The sequence below is a fragment of the Mastigoproctus giganteus genome, chromosome 3, assembly GCF_048544385.1.
Source record: "Mastigoproctus giganteus isolate SK-2022 chromosome 3, ASM4854438v1, whole genome shotgun sequence".
NCBI classification, from domain to species: domain Eukaryota; kingdom Metazoa; phylum Arthropoda; class Arachnida; order Uropygi; family Thelyphonidae; genus Mastigoproctus; species Mastigoproctus giganteus.
Genome location: NC_143577.1, coordinates 204,593,984 through 204,619,043, shown reverse-complemented (window position 1 = coordinate 204,619,043; position 25,060 = coordinate 204,593,984). Strand labels below are relative to the sequence as shown.

General features: G+C 38.0%; 1 protein-coding gene across 1 annotated transcript in view; it reads left to right on the top strand.

Moving 5' to 3' along the window:
- Nucleotides 1-25,060, top strand: part of LOC150088619 (cytochrome P450 3A5-like) — a 158,859-nt gene that overhangs the window by 50,119 nt on the left and 83,680 nt on the right. Inside the window, exons 2-3 of the mRNA XM_090370270.1 lie at nt 6,166-6,218; nt 13,774-13,870. Coding sequence (XP_090226396.1) covers nt 6,166-6,218; nt 13,774-13,870 — 150 coding nt within the window. The remainder of the gene's footprint in view (nt 1-6,165; nt 6,219-13,773; nt 13,871-25,060) is intronic.

Below are 25,060 nucleotides of genomic sequence, written 5' to 3'. Positions count from 1 at the left end.
GATGTGACTTCACTATACACTAACGTAAATGTACCTTACGCCTTAGACATAGTCAGGGCCTACTTAAACGATGATAACATAAAAATTAATAACACCAAATTCCCCAAAGACAGAATATTCGAACTAACAAAACTATTAGTAAATGCTAATTACATTCTCTTTCAAGAAAAAATATACAGACAGATTTTCGGTCTCCCAATGGGCCTAAACATCAGTGGACTCATTGCTGAACTATACTTAGACAAATTAGAAAAGATTCATTTATACCACAGATCACATATTATGGAAAATATCTGGATGACATCCTAATTATCACAGATCATTTGACCATAAACAATATTCTACAGGTTTTTAATAACATCCATCAGAGATAAAAATTTGAATTAGAAATTGAAGCAGAAACCCACTCCATAAATTTCCTTAATTTTACCATACACAGATTAGGCCAAAACCCTAAATTTCAGCATATATGGAAAACCCACTAATAAGGGGATGCTTTTGCATTTCCACAGTTATCATCCCCAACCATACAAAAAATCGGTCATGCCGAATCAATTTCCTAACGCCTTTAAATATTCTTCCACCCAGATTTCTCTAACCACTGAAATAAATGAATTAACTAGAAGATTCTCAAATAGGGGTTACCCGCTAACCTATATAAACAAAGTTAAAACAATAGCCCATGATAAAATAAATAACAACAACCTCGCAACAAACATTGCAAAAATCCAACAAGACCAAAATACATTTCATCACCATTCCATATGTCGAGTACTGGTACAATAAACTTAACCAAATATCCAAGGGAACCGAGATGAAAATCATAGCAAAACCCATAAACAAATTGTACACATTCCTCAGAAATCGACCGTCAAACACCACATTCCAATCACAGCATGACCTAGTATACAGCATCCCATGCAAAAATTGTGACGCTGTTTATGTAGGATCTACCATGGGAGTGGCACAGCTTTGAGCAAAACAACACGAAGCTTCTGTGCGGGCGGGTCGTTCAAATGAATCGGAACTTTCGTTCCACGCAATAAATGAATGACATTCATTCGGCTTTAACGAAACAAAAATTATAAATATTCAACACAACTACCACAAACTACTTATTGCGGAAACCTTAGAGATGAAACTACATGAAACTTCAATCAATATCCGTAGACCATTCCTATTGTCCGACGATTGGTCACTTATACGTATGCGTGAAGAACAAACACCAGAACATAAGACAAAAGTTTTGGATTAATTGTGAGTTGCTCTATTCCTGTGAACACAACGCCCCAAAAAGTTCTAGTCCGACTTGAATGTAGAGAATAATCCCCCCATATCCATTGGGCGCTTCCATAGCCAGGTGGGAAGGAGCAGCAGTCGCTTCTTGATTAGACCGGGGTTCGAGCCCGTCACCACCAAATACGGAGGATGCGGAAAGGTCAGGGAATGACCACCGCATATCACGGAGCAATATAGCCTTAGTTGCTAATGCTCCTAAAAAACCAAATAACAAACAACAAACAACCATATCCATTTTTTTAGACCCCTAAATTTAACTCTAAAGTCAAGCTACAGGACCAAAAGAAATAATCGGTCCATATTTATTAAGCAGATTAGACCTTCAAAAATCTAATTTTATGTCAATCCACGTAATGGTTTCCTTGCTGCCAGAGGTAGGGTGTTTGAAGACAGAAGTCTTGAGTGCTTCCCCCCTCTGACAGCGGGGAAGATGTCCCACATGTTTTGTAAAATTGATATCGCCTTCCCCAAGAATTATTAGAGAGTTGGATTAGGAGAGTTGGTTGGAAAAGAAGCTTCCTGTATCTAAAATAAAGATAATCCCTGTTGATTCATAATAAAAAATAAAATATACATATAATTAAATTTCAGACAAAGTCCAAACTTCATTGGAAAGATCTGCATCTGTTCACAGTCTGTTGGAATGCCAGCACAAGGAGCTGGAGTTGCAGTGGATATAGCAGACTCAAGTCTTCACGATTTCACAGAATTCTAGGTAATTCGGCATACACCATACCGCATTACAAATTCAAAACTTCCAGATGCAGAAGAGTCTTCCGCCTAAGAAGTATTGCAGTGGCGCAAAGGCTTGGAAAGCCAAGAAGTTCTGCTGTTTATCAACTAGAATTGTCTCATAGCCTTCTGCCATAAGATTGAGATTACTAACCCGAGATTTCAATTCATAGATCACAGTACCCCTCACATTTGTACATAATATGTTCCCATGATTCTCTTTCACCACAATGGCAACTAGATCTTTCATTAATTCCTAAATCATGCAACTTTGCATTAATCGAACCATGACCAGTTAATAAGAACATAGCTTGTAAGTTTGGGGCAAACCATTTGAATTTTATCGAGGCTGCATTTCTTAAATCTGGGAAATATCTTTGTGTAATCTGCCCTTTATCACAAACACTCCAATACTCTTGCCAGACTTTTACTAAAGCATCCCAGATTCTTATCCTTTCCTTCCTGGGATCTGCCAAAATGTCAACCTGTATATCCAGAAAAGAACAGGGAATGCCATGGCGGATGAAGTAAGCCAATGCACAATACAATAATTGCAGATCAATAGGCAATTTTCCAGTTACAATCGAGAGAGAGAGAGAGAGAGAGAGAGAGAGAGAGAGAGAGAGAGAGAGAGAGAGAGAGTCGCCAAGAAAGAAAAGAATGATGGTATCCAGCTGAGGACCCTGGGTGTGCCAAGCCCGTACTCACCAGATGTAATTCAGTTTCTGCAATGAAAATCATAATTACAAAGAAGTTATTCAGTTTTGTTTATATATCCTAAATCAAAATTAATTCTCACTAATAGGTATGAGTTTTACTTCAGATTTTCAAACCGAATTTCTTACTGCCATCTGTTATAAACTGCATCTGCAATAACTTGGAAAATACAGATACACGCAGATATTGCAATGTCAATTGTTTTAAAATTTCTAGATAATTCATACATAAATGGACACATCTGAAATTACCTTTGAATAAATATATATATATATATATATATATATACATACGTACACACACACACACACACAGGGTGTCTCAAAAATATTGGTGTTTGGAAATGCATGTATCATGAAATGGATGCATTTCATGATGTTACAACCGATGCTCGAAGGTTCAACCATGAGATGCGATGCATACGTGACACCGACGCAGCATGGATTGGCAGACATGGTCGAACACACCTGGAGTTTCTTTGACAGTAGCAGCAGCACAGACGAGTCTCGCCACAAGATCCATTTCAGTCTCCACAGGCGATTCATACATGATAGATTTGAGGGCCCCACAGAAAGAAATCAAGGCTCGATAAATCAGGTGAGCTTGGGGGCTAGGCAACGGGTCCACCACGGCCAATCCATTGACGCCCAAAACGCCTGTTCAAGTGGTCACGAACACACCTTCCATAATGGGCAGGTGCCCAGTCATGTTGAAACCAAATGTTACATCTCACATTTGCTGGAACATTGTCAAGTGACCCTGGTAGAACTTGTTCAAGAAAGATCCAATATTTAGCAGAGTTCATGTGGGATAGTAACAGGTATGGGCCGACTAAGCAGTCATCAACCATACCTGCCCACACATTTATTGCGAAACAATGTTGTGCCGCATGGGGGCGCATACCGTGTGGGTTGTCGTGAGCCCACACATGAGCATTGTGCTGATTGAATAAGCCTTCCCAAGTGAAATAAGCCTTATCCATGACCAAAACATAGGCTGGAAAATTCAAGTCTTGAACACTTTCTTGGGGAAACCACTGTGCAAAAGCCACACGTGCAGGATGATCTTGGGGGAGCAGTAACTGAACCCTTTGGAGATAAAAGGGGTGTAAGGAATCATTGTGCCAGACACGCTGTACACTGCAATGAGACTCTCCTAAGGCAGAGGCAACGGCATGTGTGCCGCTAGTAGGATTATTCTGGACGGCATTCAACACACTTTCTTCCATGGTGGGAGTTCGCGTCGAATGTGGTCTGCCCGCACTACTCCTGTTACCTCTAAATGACCCATAATCGCACAAATTTTGAAGCACAAACAAACAGTGGTCCGATACATTTATGGAGCGTTCTCCATAAATTCGTCGAGCTGCTCGTCCATTGCCCTCTGCTAATCCATAGACTAGGTGCATGTCTGCCAGCTCACAGTTCGTATATCGATGCATACTCTTTGTGCGGCGACTACTGCTTGAATGAGTAAACCAGAAATTTTCCCTCTTGCGAACTGATGAACAGCGCCGTGTACTGACTTACGGTGACTTTTCCGGTTATGGGTTCCTATGCGATTCACATTCCTTTAGATGTTACCTACCTCCCCTAAATGTTTGTACCAATATTTTTGAGACACCCTGTATATATATACAGGGTGTTTCAGTTAAACGTTTCAGAACTTCTAAGAGGGGTAGGGTACATCCTGACAACTCTAAATCATATAGCAATGTGGGGTCGGAAATGCTTTCCTGAAGCGGTGTTGTACACAGAAGCACCATAAAGAAAAGAGACCGAAAGTGAGAAATCGTTTTAATAATACATGAAAAGAAGCAAAAGGTACATGGATTAAAGTAAGTGTTCGAAGTTTCTTCCACGGGCTACAATGCACGCCTCACATCTCCGACGCATGGACATCCGAACATTCTGGAATACTCCAGGCGAATTTCGAATTTCTTGAACAAGAACGCCAAGTTAGTAGGATGGATGATTACACGAACGCAGAGTTAGCTGATATGCATTTGGTGTACGGGGCTGCAAATTGTAGTGGGCCAGCCGCACTGCGTTTGTACGCGGAACGATATCCGACGAGGCGTATTCCCAGTCATAATTTCTTTGCAAGACTGCACCAGAGGTTAGTTGAGAGAGGTTCATTTGAAAGAGCTGACAGGGACAGGGTAAGAACAGCACGGACTCCAGCCGTCGAACAGAATGTGCTGCAGCATGTACAGGGGAATCCAAGAATGAGTACACGAAGTCTAGCAAACGCAGTCGGGGTTTCCCATTGCAGCGTCTGGAGGATTCTCCGAGAACAAGACATGCATCCGTTTCACGTGCAGCGTGTCCAGACACAGCAACCGGAGGATTATGCACCTCGTATTGCTTTCGCACAGTGGTACCTTGGAAAATGTGCTACAAATCCCCTTTTTCCTGCTGAAGTGTTGTTTTCCGATGAGGCATCCTTCACAAGGGAAGGAATTTTCAACACGCATAACGACCATATCTGGGCGGTCGAGAACCCGCATGCAATACGACGTCGTGCAGCACAGATTCGATTTTCGGTCAATGTATGGGCCGGTATTATGGGAGATCACCTCATCGGACCTTACCTGTTACCATGTCGTCTAACCGGACCTATCTACTTGATCTTTCTGCAGCAAGTATTGCCACAACTTTTGAGAGATGAACAGATTTCTGCATCAACGCAACAGACAATGTGGTTCCAACACGATGGAGCCCCTGCCCATTATAGCGGAGATGTTCGTAACTACCTGGATGTCACATTTGGTCAACAGTGGATCGGACGTGGTGGTCCCGTGCGTTGGCCTGCTCGATCACCCGACCTATCATGTCTTGATTTTTATTTCTGGGGTCATATGAAATCGCAAGTTTATGACACCCCTGTTGACAATGCTGAGGAGCTGGTTGCAAGAATCGCAGTAGCTGCCGAAGAAATTCGAAATTCGCCTGGAGTATTCCAGAATGTTCGGATGTCCATGCGTTGGAGATGTGAGGCGTGCATTGTAGCCCGTGGAAGAAACTTCGAACACTTACTTTAATCCATGTACCTTTTGCTTCTTTTCATGTATTATTAAAACGATTTCTCACTTACGGTCTCTTTTCTTTTTATGGTGCTTCTGTGTACAACACCGCTTCAGGAAAGCATTTCCGACCCCACATTGCTATATGATTTCGAGTTGTCAGGATGTACCCTACCCCTCTTAGAAGTTCTGAAACATTTAACTGAAACACCCTGTATACATACATACATACACCAAGAGCTCATATGAGCTGTTTTGGAGTATACGTATATTTCACAAGTATGTATATCTATATACTTGGGAAAGTATTAAATGCTTTATATATGCCATAGTATTTATACTAAATATGTATTTCATTGTTTATTTATTTATTTATTTTTTTACTCTTTTAGCCGCTGCATATTTTAGAACTTGAATTATATAAAAGATATGGAAGAATATATGGGTAAGTACTATTATACAGTTCATAAAATTTATCCAATAAAAGGTGTATCCTAAAAGCTAAGTGAAAATGAAAGAAGCATCTAATCTTTAAATTATAATTGATGATAATGATAAATATGCACAGAATTGCATATAATCTAAAAAAAAAATTAACTCTTAAATAATCAGACATGAGAGAGAGAGAGAGAGAGAGAGAGAGAGAGAGAGACTGATCAAATTATACATTTGTGTTTTGTTATCAGTAATGATGTTATGATGCAGAAAATCATTCTTCTTCAAATTATCTGCAGATATGTAAAGCATCTGTCATGGTTTTCATTTAACACTTCAGAAACATATCACCTGTTCATCTTATGTTTTCTGTGTATATTATTATTATTACAAGCCATGTTGTGCAAGGAAGCCTGAGGCTTATGCTGCACCAGCTAAAAAATATTTCTAAGTTACCCGAGACAGAGAGAGAGAGAGTTAGTTAGTTAGTTGGAAGTAGAAGGGAATTGCCAAGAAAGAGAAGAATGATGATATTCAGCTCAGGACCCTGGGTGAGCCAAGCCCATACTAGCCAGATGTTGAGCCTCTAGGGTTGGGAGGATACCACGCACACCGTTAGACACATTAATAACATTTTCCTGTTATTGTTTGCGACTTCAGTTTATATTTTGTTTAGTTTGGTTGTCAATGTTCTTGGTCCATCACTGCATTTAGCATCGGTGATATGTTGACATATCATGCTGTACTATCTACAGTGGGCGCCTCCGTAGCCAGGTGGGCAGGAGCAGCAGTGCGTAGCACATGCTTCTTGATTAGACCGGGGTTCAAGCCCGTGACCATCAAATACGGAGGGTGCAGAAAGGTGAGGGAATGACCACCGCATATCCCTGGAGCAATATGGCCTTTGTTGCTAATGCTCCTAAAAACCAAATGACAAATAGCAACAACTATCTACAGCATTATTTGTATGCTAACACAACATTGTTGTTTCTATAAACAACAGTAGCAGTTTCATGATAAAATTCTTCTGCTAGAAATATGCTTTCTCTCCAAAACTTTTCAAAGTAAAACCTAAAGAAGTTCCGTGTGAGACCAAGTTTCCATTCTGGTTTCCATTTTAATCCATCACTGTAGGTAACAGCTGCTCTTTATAGATTATGAACTCTGAGGTTGCATACATAAATCTAGCTCTTCTCATAGAATTTGCTACATGTATCTAATCGGGGCATTCTTTTCTGTTACATGAAATCACATCTGCTTTTCCTCTTTATAATATGGTTTATGGAATTATTCAGCCAACTTTGCATTAGTTATTCTCCAGTCTTCTGCTAGTTAATCTGGATGAACTTGAAATGTGATTACCATTAATGTCCAAGATATACAATACAAGTTGACATAAGTTCCAATCCATAACTAGTTAAAATCCAATATGAAAAGACATTCCAATTTACTTGTCTATTCTATTTATTTATGTATATAATTGTTCATTATACTCCTCAGCCATTTGAATTAAATAAAACCATTTAAACATGGTTGGGCTGGCTATTCTGATGTGAATTCTTCTTGCCACTAGTTTGCTGTCTCTGAGTATAAAACACAGAATAATAAATAACAGTTTATGATGTTTATTATAGTAAAATTTACATGATCTAGTTACAACCCGCGACCTTTGGGTTGCCGGGCAGGTACTTTACCCACTCGGCTAGCCGGTCGGCCATAGTTCTAATTGCCAGGGCTTTAACTTCAGTTCATGTGATGTGTAGACTCTAGGGAAAAAAATTGCAAAACTGTAAGGTAGAAAACTATGTTACATACATTGAAGCATGAAAAAAAATATTGGCAGAGTATCCTTTCAAGTCTTGTGCCCCAGTATTAAAATATATAATATTCAAATATAATAGTCAAAAGCAGCACAAACAGGTTTATATTGCTTCAGATATTACAATTGTTATAATTGTAGAATGGGCACAAACTGTAATTTTTACTGAATGTAGCTCTTCAAAGATTAGCATTACCTTTAGTAGAAGCATATGATGCAAGAAAGCAAGCTCATATAGCATCGGCCAGAAAAAATAAAAAGAAAACCCTTTCCATTTCAACCATCAATTCACCTCAAATATTTGTTTAGTTCTGCCTTGAACTCATCTAACTTGTTGACCTCCACTACAACAAATGGAAGTTTGTTCCAACTATCAACCACCTGCTTGCTAAAGACAAATTTCTGCACATCAATTCTACAATTGTCTTTCCTCAGTTTGAATTTATGTCCCCTCAAATGAGTAATCTGAGCAAGAGGAAGAATCCCATCAGCATCGAGCTTGCTCAAACCAGTCAAGGCTTTATACACCTCATTTAGATCACTTCACTGGTGCCTAATCTCCAGAAGCTGCAGTTTGCAGGACTTAAGCCTTCTTTTTAAACAGCGACCCTATGTTCCACTCACCAATCTTGTTGCCCTTCTCTGTACTCATTATAGCAGCTCTACATCTTCCTAAAATGAGACCTCCAGACCTGTATGCGGTACTCAAGGTTTGGCATGACCATTGCCTTATACAAGGGGACAGTCACCCCCCCCCCCCTTATCCCTGCTAGCAAAATTCCTGTATATCATTGACAAGGCACCATGAGCTACTCTTGCAGCCTGTCTGCACTGTTCAGAAAACTTCATATCTGACTGGACAATTACCTTCAGATCCTTTTCAGTCTCCACTACTCTGAGGGTAGTACCACCCAGTTGATACGTTATTCTGAGGTTACTGCTACCCATATGCAGTACTTTACATTTGTTGATGTTAAACTTCAGTTGCCACCTCTCACCCCGTCTGCTCAACTTTACCAGATCCTGTTGCAGTAGTGCACTATCATTACTGTCATTGTTTTCATTACTATCATACATACCCTGCAAACCTTCATATCATCTGCAAACTTAGACATTAACCCTGATATACCTTCATCAGTATCATTGATAAATACAAAAAACAACAATGGGCCCAACATGAACCCTGGGGGACTCCACTAATCACATTAGTCCATGAAGAGCAGAAGAGCAGTGTCCACTGATTACCACTCTCTGTCTTCTCCCATTCAACCATCCTTTTATCCATTGTAGAAACTTGCCCTTAATGCCATACTGCTCCAATTTGTACAGTTGTCTTCCATGTGCCACAGTATCAAAAACTTTCCTAAAATCCAAGTATATGATATCAAAATTATTTTTTGCATCCAGTTCCTTTGTGACTATGTCATAGTATCCAATCAAATTTGTCAGACAAGACTTCCCTTTAACAAATCCATGCTGTGTCAGAATTATAACTGCAGTCTAGATGATCCTCTGTTGCCTTCTTAACCAGTGACTCCATTATTTTCCCTGGAACAGAAGTTAAACTAACAGGTCTGTAATTACCCGTGTCATCCTTTGATCCCTCCTTTGTAAATTGAGAACACATTTGCACATCTCCAGTTTTGGTGAAAATAATGGAGTCACTGGTTAAGGAGGCAATGGAGGATCATCTAGACGAGACTGCAGTTATAGTTCTGACACAGCACGGGAACCTCCCCCGAGTCCAAGGAAGCTTCCGTAATTATGGCTAAGGGTTTGCTTACTTCCTTTGCTGCTTCCTTTAATATAACTGGATAGATCCCATCCACCCCAGGTGCCTTTCTTATTTTTAATTTCAACAATTTCTTCTCCTCTTTGCTCTCACTTATTACAAAATCATTTAGCTCCCTGCCACAGTTTGATAAGCTTCTGGCCTCCACTTCCCCTACAGACATTCCTCGTGTGTGAATGTAGCTGCATTCAGTTTGTCAGCTATCTCAGCAGGTTCATCAACAATCGAATCGTTAGTGTCAAGTGTAATCTGCCTTCTTGATTTCTTGTAATCTGTCTTCGCCTGCCTAATCTCCTTTGTGACTTGATTACAGACTAGCTTATATCTGCCATAGGTTTCTGTGTCACCTGATAATTTATATGCATCCCTTGCACTTTTCTTCTCTGCCACATGTCTCATTAGTTCATCTGAAATCCATTTAGGCTTAAACCTTGAACAGTATTTCTTAGTTAGTATGAAAAGTCTAGTAGGTTCCAAGATTATTTCTTTGAATGCTTTCCATTTTGAATTTGCTGTTGGTAACATCATCAGTTGGTCCCACTGTATAGAATTTAAATACTGTCTGAGACCGCTGTAGTCACCTTTACGAAAACAAAAAATCCTTCCCTTTACCCTTGATGGTAGTTACATCTTTAAGTAAATCCCACATCAGTAGACTGTGATCACTGTCACATAGTGGTTCCTTTATCTGCAGATTCTTAATGCATGAATAATCACTGCTGATAATCAGATCAAGAGTATTACTCCCTCTGGTTACCTCTCAAACATGCTGCTATAGAAAACAATGTTCCAATAAACCCACAAAAGTCTTGCTAGTGTGTGAATGACCAACCCACAAGTTCCAGTCTATATCTCAAGTTAACCCCCCCCCCTTCCCTTATAAGACAATCTGACATACTGGCCTACTCTATTTCTCTATATAGTTGCTCGTTGTACTCATCCGAGTCATTAGGACTATAACACACTCCTACTCTCAAATTTGTTCTAACAGTGCTTATGCCACACAAAACTGACTCAACACTGCACTATTCACCCATGTCAACTGGATGCACTTATTTAGATTTTGTGTTTCTTAGCTAACAGCATCACCCCTTCCTTCCCTTTTATCCTGTCTATCCTTTCTGTATACATTGTATTCCCCAAATTACAATTCTGCATTCCTTACCTCTGTGTGACACCATGTCTCTGATATCCCAACAACATCAGCCTTTGAGTTCTTCACCAGCACCTTAAAATTCATCAAATTTATTTACTATACTCTTAGCATTGGTGTACCTGCAGGTATGCATGCACCTCTTCTTACTCTTAGTATTTGTTCCATGATGACACTTCACAGTCCTTGAAATCCCCAGTACCTTGCTTTCCAGTCTGCTGCTCATTCCAGTAGAAGCAGTGCAAGAATCACTTTCACCTCTGCCTGTGGCTACTGTTAATATATTAGTCTGTGAATCTCTTCAAGCTAGCAGTTTTCCAACCCACCTAACACTGCCTTGATAGCATCAGCAAATATTTTTGCACCTTTTCTAGTTAAGTGTATCCCATCCCTGTAGAAGCAGTCTCTTCTGTTAACAAGCACAGACCAGGCTGAGCAAAATTCTAACCTGTGAGTCCTGCACTATCTCTCCATGGCCGCATTGATTGACGAGCCTCTCATCATATACACCCTCCTATTGTGTCTGGGCAGAATTGCAGACACTTTCAAATTCAACCCCAACTTGTGGCTTTTTTCCAACATTGACCTGTGCTTGTTAAGTAATTCTGCCATTCTCCTACTCTTAATGTCATTAGTGCCAACATGTACAACAATATCACCTTTTGTGCCCCTAAAAGATGATATATGCTCTACAACATCATCAACTTTTGCCCCTGGCAGAGATACCCTGGTCCTGTTCCACCTATCCTTTTTGCACAATATAGTCCCTGTTTCCCTGACAATAGAGTCACAAACAACTAGTTCCTTTGGGACTGGCACATTCTGCCTTGGAGGTTGCCACTGTGTTGCTTGATGTTCAAATGAGCTCTGGCATTGATGTGGGCAGCTGAGAGCTTGACCCTCAATTTAAATCCTTCGAGGGCATCCACCCTGTTTTTCAAGCTCTCGTAAAGGCCCTTAAGAGTGCTGAGTTAGTGCCTAACTACTTCATACTCCTTACATTGAGCACACACAAATACATCCCCCCCCCTGGCAATATCATGTCCTGTTCTAGAGAGTCTGCAAATATTTCACAAGTTGCCCATTTTTTTAGCCTGTGATATGTTGGAGAGTCCCCCCTTCAGTTCTTTCCTGAGCCGCAGCACTCCTGCTACTTTGTGCACGTTGCTTTGCTGTTCTAGTCTGTGGCGTGATTTCTGTTTAAATACGATGTAATTAATTTACAATGAAAATTAATAAGATTAATAAATTTAATTGATTAATTTACTATACTGCACTTTACTATACAATACTATACTAAGCTAATGCAGTAATATATAATCCACTATAGTTTTACATTATACCTTAGTTATCAAGTTTGAGATATATGCTATCAAGTTACGCTATGCCGTAACGATCACAATATTAAATTAGTTATGTCTTTAGCTAAATACGAAAGATATATGCCCAAAAAGTGATTAAAATCTTCAAAATACTTATTAATTACAATTAAAACCCTACTATTTTCTGCACTACTGGTTACGCTACGATATTCCTGCCAAACTCTGATACGATAGTAGTAAGAGTAGAGAGTTGTAACTTAGAAAGTCACTAGCTAAATTTAAAAAATATGCTAATAAATGCTGCTAAGTCTATTTAATCTATTTGTATGTAAAACAAAAATGAATACGTGAATGAATAATCAAAAATACAATAAAATACAAAAGATATATGCCCACACAGTGATTAAAAGCTTCAAAATATTTATTTATTACAATTAAAACCCTACTATTCTTCTGCAGTACTTTTTATGGTACAATTTTCCCACCAAACACTGATATGATAGCGGTATGAGTAGCGAGTTGTTCTAATTTACAGAATCACTAGCTAACAAACACTACTAAGCCTATTTAATCTATTTGTAAAGCACAAATGAATATGTTAACTAATCAAAAATACGATAAAAATGCAAGGATCCGTTTGCAGCAGCTACAGAAGTCTACGTCTTCACACCTATAACCTCATTTAATTTTAGTCTCTCTGCAAACTGATAATTCCAGCACTAAGTGATATCAGTTCTGTTCTGCCAATGAAGTCTAAGAAGAAACGTGTACATAATGAATTAAATGGTTATTGACAACAACATGATAATAACGTTGACTTGCACAGACATAATAAACACAGTACAATTTGGCTTTAGATTAGGGTGACCAGGTTTCAAAAATAAAAAAAAGTAGGAAAATTCTGCCAAATTTGTGATGGGATACACGATACTGCAATTAATTAGTGCATGCAAATTGCAAACATGACTGCCACTGAAGTTATTTTAGAAATTTATAATGTACAATTGTCTATCACAGATGACTGACTCTATGCCTTGGCTGATATTGCTGTTATGCATTAAAAACTTGTCTTTTGGGAACAGATGGTGAGTCAGTGGACATTACTTTATTATGATGTTCTTTAAATATTTTTAACCTGAATTGTTTCCATAGAACGTCTTGCTTATAGTAGACCCAGCAGTGTCAGCAGTTATTTCCTATTGGATAATCAACTTGATCAATGTTAAAAAAAAAAAAAAGTACTACTCATAAAATGTGAATGAATTGGATAAATTTTAAATAAAAAAAATTGCACTGTTAGACTACACGGCATCCCATTTCATCTTTGTCAGAACAGACAGATTCTCACCCAAAAATATGATGATTCCATAAAAAAAAAAAAAAGACATTTGGTTACCCTACCTTAGATGTCAATGTGCTAAATAAATAATAAAAATAGTGCAAATAAAATAGAAGTTTCTTTCTGTATATATCATTTAGGAGATACGATGGTCAGATTCCAGTATTAACAGTTGGTGAACCAGAACTGGTTAAAGATATTACGATTAAAGATTTTCATATGTTCCATAGTCGTAGGGTAAGTTTCATTAATTAAAAGTTGTGTACCATTACATCAGTAATAAAGATGTGCCATTTTGTTTATTTTAAATAGTTGTACTTTAATATATAAAAAAGAGCTACGATGGCTCAATAAATCCTACATTATTATTATTAGCCATATGGTGCAAGGAAGCCTGAGGCTTGTGCTGCACCAGCCAAAAAAAAATTTCTGACTACCCCGAGAGAGAGGGAGAAATAAAAGGGAATCGCCAAGGAAGAGAAGAATAATGATATCCAGCTCAGGATCCTGGGTGTGCCAAGCCCATACTCACCAGATGTGAGCTCCATCGATATTTAGAAAATATATGAGATTAACTCAATTCAGCTTCTTACGATGTCTTCAGTACAATACTTTCCAAGTATAACTGAGTAAAACCTAACACACATTAAAATAATTTTAATGTATTCATCACTCATAGTCCATGAATGATTCAACACCCCATGATCACAGATGAAGGCTCCAACCCGACCCCGAGACATATCAAACCCCCATGGAACCCCAAGTGACAGAAGAAATTATGAAAATAATGTCTCTAATGTCTTTATCCTGTTAGAATTTGCTGATGAAGGGGCCCATTTAACACTGAAAGCTTCACGTCATTTATTATTAAAACTTTTCTGGATTATACAGAATTCATCTATCCTTAGAAGACATTATGTGAAATAGAACATAGCATAAGAATAAATTTTGACAATAAAATATCTTATAAGACCGCGAGAATGAGATGAAACTAATTTATGAATGATTTCCTTCCCTTAAGTGGACTAAGCTTTTCGATTATTGTCTTGTTCACAGGTTGGAAAATGACGTGAGATATGTGCGAGCTAAGATACTTATAAGAGATTATTTGTTCTGGTACATGCTTGCAACCATGAATCAGAAATGAGGAAAGGGCGTCGAATATTGATAGAATTTGCATGTAACTTCATTTCCAAAGTTTCCGCAATTAATAGTTTAGTGTAGTTGTGCTAGATGTTTAAGACTTTTGCTTTGTTAAACAGGAATATATGACATTCGTTTATTGCATGGAAATCCAATTCTGAAGCCATAGCTCGTGTTGCTCGAACCTATGCAGCATGTTGCTTTAATAAAAAGGTCTAGAGTACAACAGGTAGAGCCAATGTAAGTGGAGTCACAGTCACCACGAAATGTTATTTACAAGATCATGTGTCTAAACCGAAAAAAGGGGAAGAACAGAGCAATTTCTTAGTATGGAGCAAAACCTTCTGTGTAGGTTTTACTACTATTTTAAATTCAGTGTCTCTAAATAATCTGCAGAGTTGCTTATGCCACTGTTCTATGTAGGGTATGGTAATAAAATATTTCATATCAATACTATTCCTTGGTGTGATGTTTTCTGACCTATCTTTAGCCTGTAATTTTATCTGGTTAATGGTATTGAGAGGGTACCCTCTATTCAAAAGTCTGGTAAAACATTATAAAATCTTTCAGACAAGTATTGAAATTTACTATTAAGAACTATGATGCTTTATATAATAGTTTGAAAGATCACAGAATTGGTAACAACGATAAACTATTTTCATTAGACGTTACTTCATTATACACCAACGTTAACGTAGAATAACCTCTCAGTATAATTTGGGATCTGGTGTAAAATAATACTATTGGCATCAATAATACTGGATTACCTAAAAATTAAATTTTTTATTTAGTTAAAGTTTTAACCGGAGAAAATTACATTACCTTTCAGAATAGAATATTCAAACAAATTTTCGGATTGCCTATGGGCTTAAGCCTTAGTTGCCTTATAGCAGAGATTTATTAAGATAAAATTGAACATATATATTTAACACTGTTTCTTACCATCATAGATGATAATACCACTGTTGACATTCTACAGACGCTTAATAATATCCACACAACATTGAAATTTACACTGGAAAAAGAGCATGAAGAGACAAAGTTTCTTAAACTTTACACTCATAAGGGAGGCTGAAAAAATTCTATTCAATATTTATCGTAAACCGACCAATACTGGTATGTTTCTCCACCATAACAGTTACCATCAGATTTCAGGCTACAATAGATCTTGTGCTTAGGCTACAATATGTGAATAGCCTGTATGATATGTATGGCAGGAAGAAAGAAAGAATTGCTGGATTTCTGTTTGTTCAATTTTAATAACATTTGGGATGGCTTGACAATCTTTCTAACAGAGCCAATTTTAAATTTCATAAAAATCCTCCCACTACAAGTTGAGTTATAATCAGTGTTAATGAGTTATAATCATATCCCATCAGTATTGAGCATGCTCAAACTATTCAAGGCTTTATAAACCTCAGTCAGATCACCTTGCAGGTGCCTAGTCTCCAGACACTGTAACTTGCAAAAAACAAGCCATTCTTCGTAAGAGCAATCCTTTGTTCCATTCACTAATCCTGTTGCCCTTCTCTGTACTCATTCCAGCAGCTCTAACATCCTTCTTAAAATGAGGCCTCCAGACCTGTATACAGTACTCAAGGTGTGGCCTGACCATCCCCTTATACCAGGGGATAATCATCTCCTTATCCCTGCTAGAAAAATTCCTGTATATCATTGACAAGACACCATGAGCTACTCTTGCACTGCTCAGAAAACTTCATATCTGCCTGCACGATTACCCCCAGGTCATCCTTTTTATTCTCCACTACCTTGAGTGTAGTACCACCCAGTTGATACGTTACTGTGGGGTTACTGCTACCCATATGCAGTATTTTACTGCATATTGACGTTTGTCAATGTTAAACTTCAGTTGCCACCTCTCAGCCCATCTACTCAACTTTTCCAGATCCTGTTGCAGTAGCATACTATCATTACTGTCATTAACAACCCTGCCAGCCTTTGTATCATCTGCAAACTTAAACATTTAACTCTGATATACCTTGATCAATATCATTTGATAAATACCGAAAACAACAATAAGCCCAACACTGAACCCTGCGGGATTCCACTAATAACATTAGTCCATGAAGAGCAGTGCGCATTGATAACAACTCTGTCTTCTCCCACTCAACCATCCTTTTATCCATTGTAGCAACTTGCCCTTAATGCCATACTGCTCCAATTTGTACAGTTGTGTTCCATGTGCCACAGTATCAAAAGCTTTCCTAAAATCCAAGTATATGATATCAATATTATTTTTTGCATCTAGTTCCTTTGTGAGTATGTCATAGTATCCAATAAAATTTGTCAGACAAGACTTCCCCTTAACAAACCCATGCTGTTCTGAACTATAACTCCAGTCTTGTCTAGGATGATCCTGTATTGCTTCCTTAATGGAGTCACTTCCCAGTGACTCCATTGTTTTTTCTGGAACAGAAGTTAGACTATCAGGTCTGTAATTACCCTTGTCACCCTTCGATCCCCCTTTGTGAATTGGGGACACATTTTCACATCTCCAGTCCATGGGGACCTCCCCTGAGTCCATGGAAGCTTTCATAATTATGCCTAAGGGTTTGATTACTTCCTTTGCTGCTTCCTTTAATATAACTGGATAGACCCCATCCACCCCAGGTGCCTTTCTTATGTTCAATTTCAACAATTTCTCCTCCACTTCACTCTCAGTTATTACAAAATCATTTAGTTCCTGCCAGAGTTTGATAAGCGTCTGGCCTCCACTTCCCTACAGACCTCCACTTCCCTACAGACCTCCACATGTGTGAATGTAGATGCAAAATACTGATTTTTTGTCAGTTACCTTAGCAGGTTCATCCACAATCGAACCGTTGAATGCAAGTGGACCAATCTGATTCATCCACCTTTCTTCTAGAGTTTACATAAGTAAAGAAGTCTTTACTGTTTTTCTTTGCATTGTTTGCCAAAAATTTCTCGTAATCTGCCTTTTCTTGCCTGATGTCCTTTGTGACTTGATTACAGACTATCTTATATCTACCATAAGCCTCTGTATCTCCTGATAATTTATATGCGCCCCATGCATTTTTTTTTACTGCCACAAGTCTCATTAGGTCATCTGACATCCGTATAGGCCTAAACCTCGAACAGTATTTCACAGTTGACAAAAGTATTTTGCACAGTAACTAACACTTTCACATGAATCAGTTTTGGGCCTTTTGGGCCTGATAATTTATATGCGCCCATGCATTTTTCTTCCCTGCCACGCATCTCATTACGGCACCTCCATAGCCAGGTTGGCAGGAGCAGCAGTGCGTAGCACACACTTCTTGATTAGACCAGGGTTCGAGCCCGTGCCCACCAAATACGAAGGATGCGGAAAGGTCAGAGAATGACCACCGCATATCCCCGGAGCAATATGGCCTTAGTTGCTAATGCTCCTAAAAACCAAATAACAAACTAACAAATGAGTCTCATTAGGTCATCTGACATCCATATAGGCCTAAACCTTGAACAGTATTTCACAGTTGACAAAGGTATTTTGCACAGTAACTAACACTTTCACATGAATCAGTTTTGGGCCTTTTGCATAAAAGTTTCAGATTCATATCACCCAAGAAGTCCACAATATTCTTCTCTGTTTCATGTACAAAAATTTTCTATTTTTTTTTTTTTTTTTTTTTTTTCTAACCAATGTTTAGAGTATCATTGTTCTTTGGAGGGATAACTGGTAAAACTGGCTAAAGTTTTGAAGTTTTTCCCTGAAATTAAAAATATTACCTTGCTAGGCTGTTCTAAAATAATTCTTAAAAAAAATAAAAAATAAATAAAAATACAATGGAGAAAAAAAAATCTTGAAATTGAAAAAATATATAAAAAATGCATATGGGGATATCCCCCCCCCCCCCAAGGAATATTGGCAATGCTCTTGCAGATAGCAAATTGGTATAATCCCATCCTACAACACTAGATAAAAAAAAACCTAAGTTTGAATCCCATCAATGTTGAGAGTAATTTTATGGCCCTATTTTATAACACGGCTCAGTTAAATAGTCTCAGACAATGGTCACAAGGATTTTTCTTCCCAAAAACTGAGATATCATCCAGAAAACAGTAAACCAGTTGAAGAATACATGCAATTACAGTTGTTAATATGTTGACATCTCATAGCCTTAGTTCCTTTGGTGCTTAACACACATACATGGATACATACATGCATGTAACATGCTGGGTAACACTTCAAAAAGAAGGATATAATATTTTCAAAAATGTTCCACTGATGATTCATTCACTTTTCTGATTTTTAAACAAGAGCATATTGGGGATAGAAGGTCACTAGATAAAAGATGGTCAATCTGTAAAGGGAGATACTGTACTCGTTTGCCTCATATAAGAGGCGAACAAGTGTGGGATTGTCTGTGATAATGGAAATCTTGGATAATAGAAATTCACCTGTTTTTATAGGTCTGGGATTCATTTATTACTGTATAGTATTTATTATTACACAACTGCAATAGATGATACATACACACATTGTAATTTTAAAAAGCTTTATTAAACAAAATACAGTACACTTTCAGTAGGTACATTTTATACCTACTGAAATAGGTATAAACTAAAATTATTTACACTAAAATAATGTAATTTTGCTCTTTCTTATGGCATGTAATAAAAACTGCTTAAAAACTTAAGTTCTAAACACACTGATTGATAAGGTAAGTGCAAAATGCTGTGGTTGTTATATTTTGGAAAAATGTTTTACAAAATCTTAAGATGGTTGTCCCATATTGCAGATTTGAGCATATTTATAATTAATCGTAACACCAAAATTTCAGAATGAGATCAACTTAAAAAAAAAAACAATCAGAATGCTAGTATTTGTTGCCAAATAATATATAAGAGATTGAATAATATTTAAGAGATCCACACTATTGACTGAAACAAAATATTTCACACCTGGATTAGACAAACATCATTTTAACTTAAACATTCTTTATTATTATTTATTTATTTTATTTATTTATTTTTATATTTTGTTTATGTGCATGTTATTTATAAAAATTTTTCTGTATATATGTGGTTTTTGTTATTGAGTAGGTCTGCTGGCCTATCTTGCATCATTCTACACAGACAGAGCTTGGTAGTATTACTTGTCTATACTCATTTTGTATGCACATTGTGTGTTGTGGTCACAAGCAGTGGTATAGCAATTTAGCTAACAGGAGGCAAATTATGATGGAAATAGACACTCCAACCCTCGTATAAACAAAAAGCCCAGAAGGCAGAAGAAATTAGTTGGAGGATAGTGAAAAGTATGTGAATGAAGAACATAAAGTTAGTGTTCTGGTTATATGGGAGCACAGTTTCCTTTCAATACCAGTAATGGCAATGGACATATATATATATATATATATATATATATATATATATATATATTAACAGGAGAGACTGTTTGTACTGGATGGGATACACTTCAGTAGAAGGGGGTGCAAGAATATTTGCTGATGCTATTGGGGCAGTGATAGGTGGGTCTGAAAACTGCTGGCTTGGGGGAATATACAGACTAATAATTTAACTAGATCCGCAGGCAAAGGTGGAAGTAATTCTTGCATTGCTACTATTGGTACATGCAACAGCCTGGAAAGCAAGGTGTCTGGGATTTCAGTCCCTGCTGTGGGTCATCATGGAACAAATGAATGCATGGGCTGTGTTAGGATAACTTAGAGTAAGAACATGTATACTTGCATGTACACCAATGCTAGGAGTATAGTAAATAAATTTGAAGTGCTGATTAAATCGTCAAATGCAGACATTGTAGAAATAGCAGAGACATAGTGTCACTCAGACATAAATGATGCTGAATTTGAATATGGGGCAGGTACAAGGTGTACTCCCCAAATTCAATATATACAGTGGTACCTCGGTATACGTCCTTAATCCGTTCCAGATCCTTGGACTTATACCAAACGAATTTTTCCCATAAGAAATAAAGGGAAAATGATTAATCCGTTCCCATGAAAAAAAATCCTATTGTTATTGGCATATTATACAATGTCCCTGATCTTTTCTTGGTAATCGATTTCACCCCCTTCGCAATGCTAGCAAATTTAATAACGTCTTTGTTTTTCACAATCGTTGATACCGTCGTTCTCGGCGCATTTGGTATGCAGCAGCCAAGTCCCGGATATGCATGCCACCTTCATACTTATCAACAGTCTCTTTTTTCACCTCCGTGGTGATCCTGCCCCATTTTCTTCGTTGCTTGGCTCTTCTCATTAACTTTCTTAGAACTCATGGTTAATGAATTTACAAAACATTTACGCGAAAAAACACAAAATCATGTGAAAATTCACGGAGAGTTATAGCGCGGGCTGTTCACTGAATGATAAAAACTGTGGTACTGACACTCGTGGGCAGTCGTGGCAGAGATGCCAGATCTTACCCCCCTCTCCAAACACCGAATTCAGTCGATCGAGGACGTAAGCGCGCACTGTGTGTGCATATGTCCTTGGTCAGTTTTATTCGGAAAGCCAAGTGAGGACGGGCACGTGTACTATGTTAGCGTCCATCCTTGGTCAGCTTTTATTCAGTTTTTGGAGAGGGGGTAAGATCTGGCATCTGAGTCTTGGCTTTGTCTTGAGAGAGGTAAACAAGGGTAGCGCGCGGTGTCATGACTCATTTTGAACCACGCGAGTCGTATTCCAAACAAAGGTCGTATACGAAACAAACTTTTTTGCGTCCAAACAGGACGTATATCAAGTTGGACTTATTCCAAAGCGGATGTATACCGAGGTACCACTGTGTGTGTGTATATATATATATATATATATATATATATATATGGGAATAGACTAGACAGGAGAGGAGGAAGAGTTACACTCTTATTTAAGATTATTAAATCTTCCCTTGATACTATGATATTATGATGTGGTTACAAAGGAACTGGATGCAAAAAATAAAAAAATAAAAATAAATAAATATTTTGATATCATATATTTGGATTTCAGGAAAGCTTTTGACATTGTTGCCCATGGAAGACTATTGTACAAATTAGAGCAGAATGGTATTAAGGGTAAGTTGCTACAATGGATAAAAGGATGGTTGAGTGGGAGAAGACAGAGAGTGGTAATCAATGGCTGCTGTTCTTCGTGGTCTAATGTTATTAGCGGAGTCCCACAGGGTTCGGTGTTGGGTCCACTGTTGTTTTGTATATTTATCAGTGATATTGATGAAGGTATATCAGGCTTAGTGAGGAAGTTTGCAGATGATACAAAGGTTGGCAAGGTTGTTAATGACAGTAATGGCAGTGTGCTACTGAAACAGGATCTAGAAAACTTGGGCAGATGGGCTAAGAAGTGGCAACTGAAGTTTAACGTTGACAAATGCAAAGTACTGCATAAGGGTAGAAGAAACGTACCAACTGTGTGGTATTACATTTAAGATGGTAGAAAATGAAAAAGACCTGGGAGTAATTGTGCAGTCAGATATGAAGTTTTCTAAGCAATGCAGACAGGCTGCCAGGCAGGTCATGGGGTTTTGTCGATGATATATAGGAATTTTGCTAGCAGGGAAAAGGAGGTGATTGTCCCTCTGTATAAGGCCGTGGTCAGGCCACGCCTTGAGCACCGCGTACAGGTCTGTAGGCCTCATTTTAGGAAGGATGTAGACTTGCTTGAGCATGTACAGAGAAGGGCAACAAGATTGGTGAGGGGAACGAAGGATTGCTCTTACGAAGAAAGGCTTAAGTTTTGCAAATTACAGTGTCTGGAGACTAGGCACCTGCACGGTGATCTGATTGAGGTGTATAAGGCCTTGAAAGGGTTGAGCGCACTGAATTCTGATGGGATCCTTCCACTTGTTCAGATTATGAACCTAAGGGCACATAAATTCAAATTAAGAAAAGACAGATGTAGAATAGATGTGCGGAAATTTGCCTTTAGCCAGCAGGTGGTTAATTGCTGGAACAAACTTCCATCTGTCGTTGTGGAAGTTGATAGGTTGAATAAATTTAAGGAGGAACTGGACAGGCATTTGGAGGGAATGGTGTGATTTTTTTTTTTTTTTTTTTTTTTTTTTTTTTTGGCTGATGCTGCATAAGCTCATACATTTGCTTTCTTGCATCACATGCCTCTACTACTACTACTACCACCACCATTATGCCTCGCGTTTGTGGATTATGGAAAGGTGTTTGACTCCATACAGCATAAGGCAATGTTTCTGGCACTGGAAAGACAATGCATAGATACCCCATATATTATGATTTTAAAGAAGTCTAGACAAAGACAGTAGCCAGTTTAAAATTGAGAAAGGAGTTCGACAAGGAGACAATATCTCCGAAGTTGTTTACTGCTGCCCTTGAGGAAGCTTTCAGAAGATTAGACTGGGCACAGAAAGAAGTCAATGTGAATGGAGAGTACCTAAACCATTTACGATTTGCAGATGACATTGTGGTCATAAGCTACAATCCCAAAGAATTAGAGGAAATATCTTAATCAGTTATGCACAGTTAGTAAGGATTTTGGATTAAAGATGAATATAGTAAAAACAAAAGTAATGATGAACAAGTATGCCACAGAAAAGGATATAATGATTGAAGGAGCAGTAATCGAAAAGTTGGAGTTATATACTTATCTGGGACAAGTCATTAGCTGTAATAATGATAAATGGCTAGAAGTCAAGAAAAGAATAAATTTTGGATGGATAGCATCCAAAATTTATTCTTTTACTGAGGAGCATATCCCAATTTGTCTGAAACGTAAAATAATGAACCAATGAATACTCCCCACCGTGACTTATGGAAGTGATATTTGGTCACCCACCTAAAGAATGGAAGAGAAGCTGAGAACTACACAGCGAAGAATGGAACGACTTATATTTGCCACAAACGCCAGGCAAAATCAAGTAAAGGACATTCTTATCAAAACTAAAGAACTAAAATGGTCTTGGGCAGGACACATAGCTCGAAGACATGACAGATGGACTAAGAAAATAACAGAATGGTACCCAAGAGGAGCTAGAAGAAAACCTGGAAGACAACGATGGAGATGGACAGATGAAATCCATGAGTTTGTGGGTAATAAATGGATGGCCATTGCACAAAACAGAAGGAACTGGAAAGTTGCTGGAGAGGCCTGTATCCTGCAGTGGATTGAAAATGACTGATGATGAGGATGAATATTAGCAATGTCCACATGGTGCAAGCAAGCCTATGGCTTATGTTGCACCAGCTGAAAAAAAGAAAATAATAAATAATAATAATAAATAAATAAATAAACTAATAAGAATAAAATTAAAAAAATATATATAATAAGAAGAAAATTTTAAAAAAATAATAATAGTTAATAAGAGAAAAGGAAATGGACAACCTATGCATTTCCCTCCTCCCATAGGTAATTATCCAGCTGACCTTTGAATTTCCCCAAACTGTCAGCCACTACCACCCAACTAGGTAACTTATTCCAGTAATTAATAACGTGCTGGCTAAAATAAAACTACCTGCAATCCATATAAACATCTCCCCCCCCCCTGTAGCTTGAAATTATGGCCCCTAGTTTTGGAATCATTTATCACCATGAAAATATTGCCCTCATTCATGTTACTTATGCCTCTCAGAGTCTTATTATTGTTTACTTTAATATTAATTGTATTCTCCTCCTCTTTCTTTGAGATGCACATTACTTTGGATTTCTTTTTAATTAAAATATAGACCAAATATTTCATTGGAGCTTTTTACCTTGTCAATGATGGCTTTTAAATGTGTTTTGCTTTCTGCCAGTGTCATCTGCATATCTTAGGTTAAATCTGACTCCTCCTATGGTAAGGTAAAAAAAAAAAAAAAAAAAAAAATAGGGTAAACTGCAGCCATTATCATCCCACTGCAGGATGGAATCCTCCTCAACAATTCACATTGAGGGAATTGGACCATAATCTGCTATGCTGGTCCAGTGCAGGTTGACAGATCGACCGAATTTAGCAGTCTGGGGCTTGAACCCCAGTCTACTCAAAGAGCATGTGCTACTGCACTCCCACTCCTGGCCACTTGGCTATGGAGGTCTAAGTCTTCTATCACTATGAAAATTTCTTTGGTATAAATGTTAAAAATGATGGGTGATAAAATGCATCCCTGATGCACTCCCTTTAGTATTAGAAACTCATCTGAATACTCTCCATCAATTCTGATGGAAGCTGAATATTCCCAATATAAATTAGTTATTATTCTTATGTCTTTACCACCAATTTCTATTTTTTGTAGAGATTGAATCATCTTTTCATGGTCTGTTGAGTCGAAAGCTTTTTTATAGTCTACAAAATAGA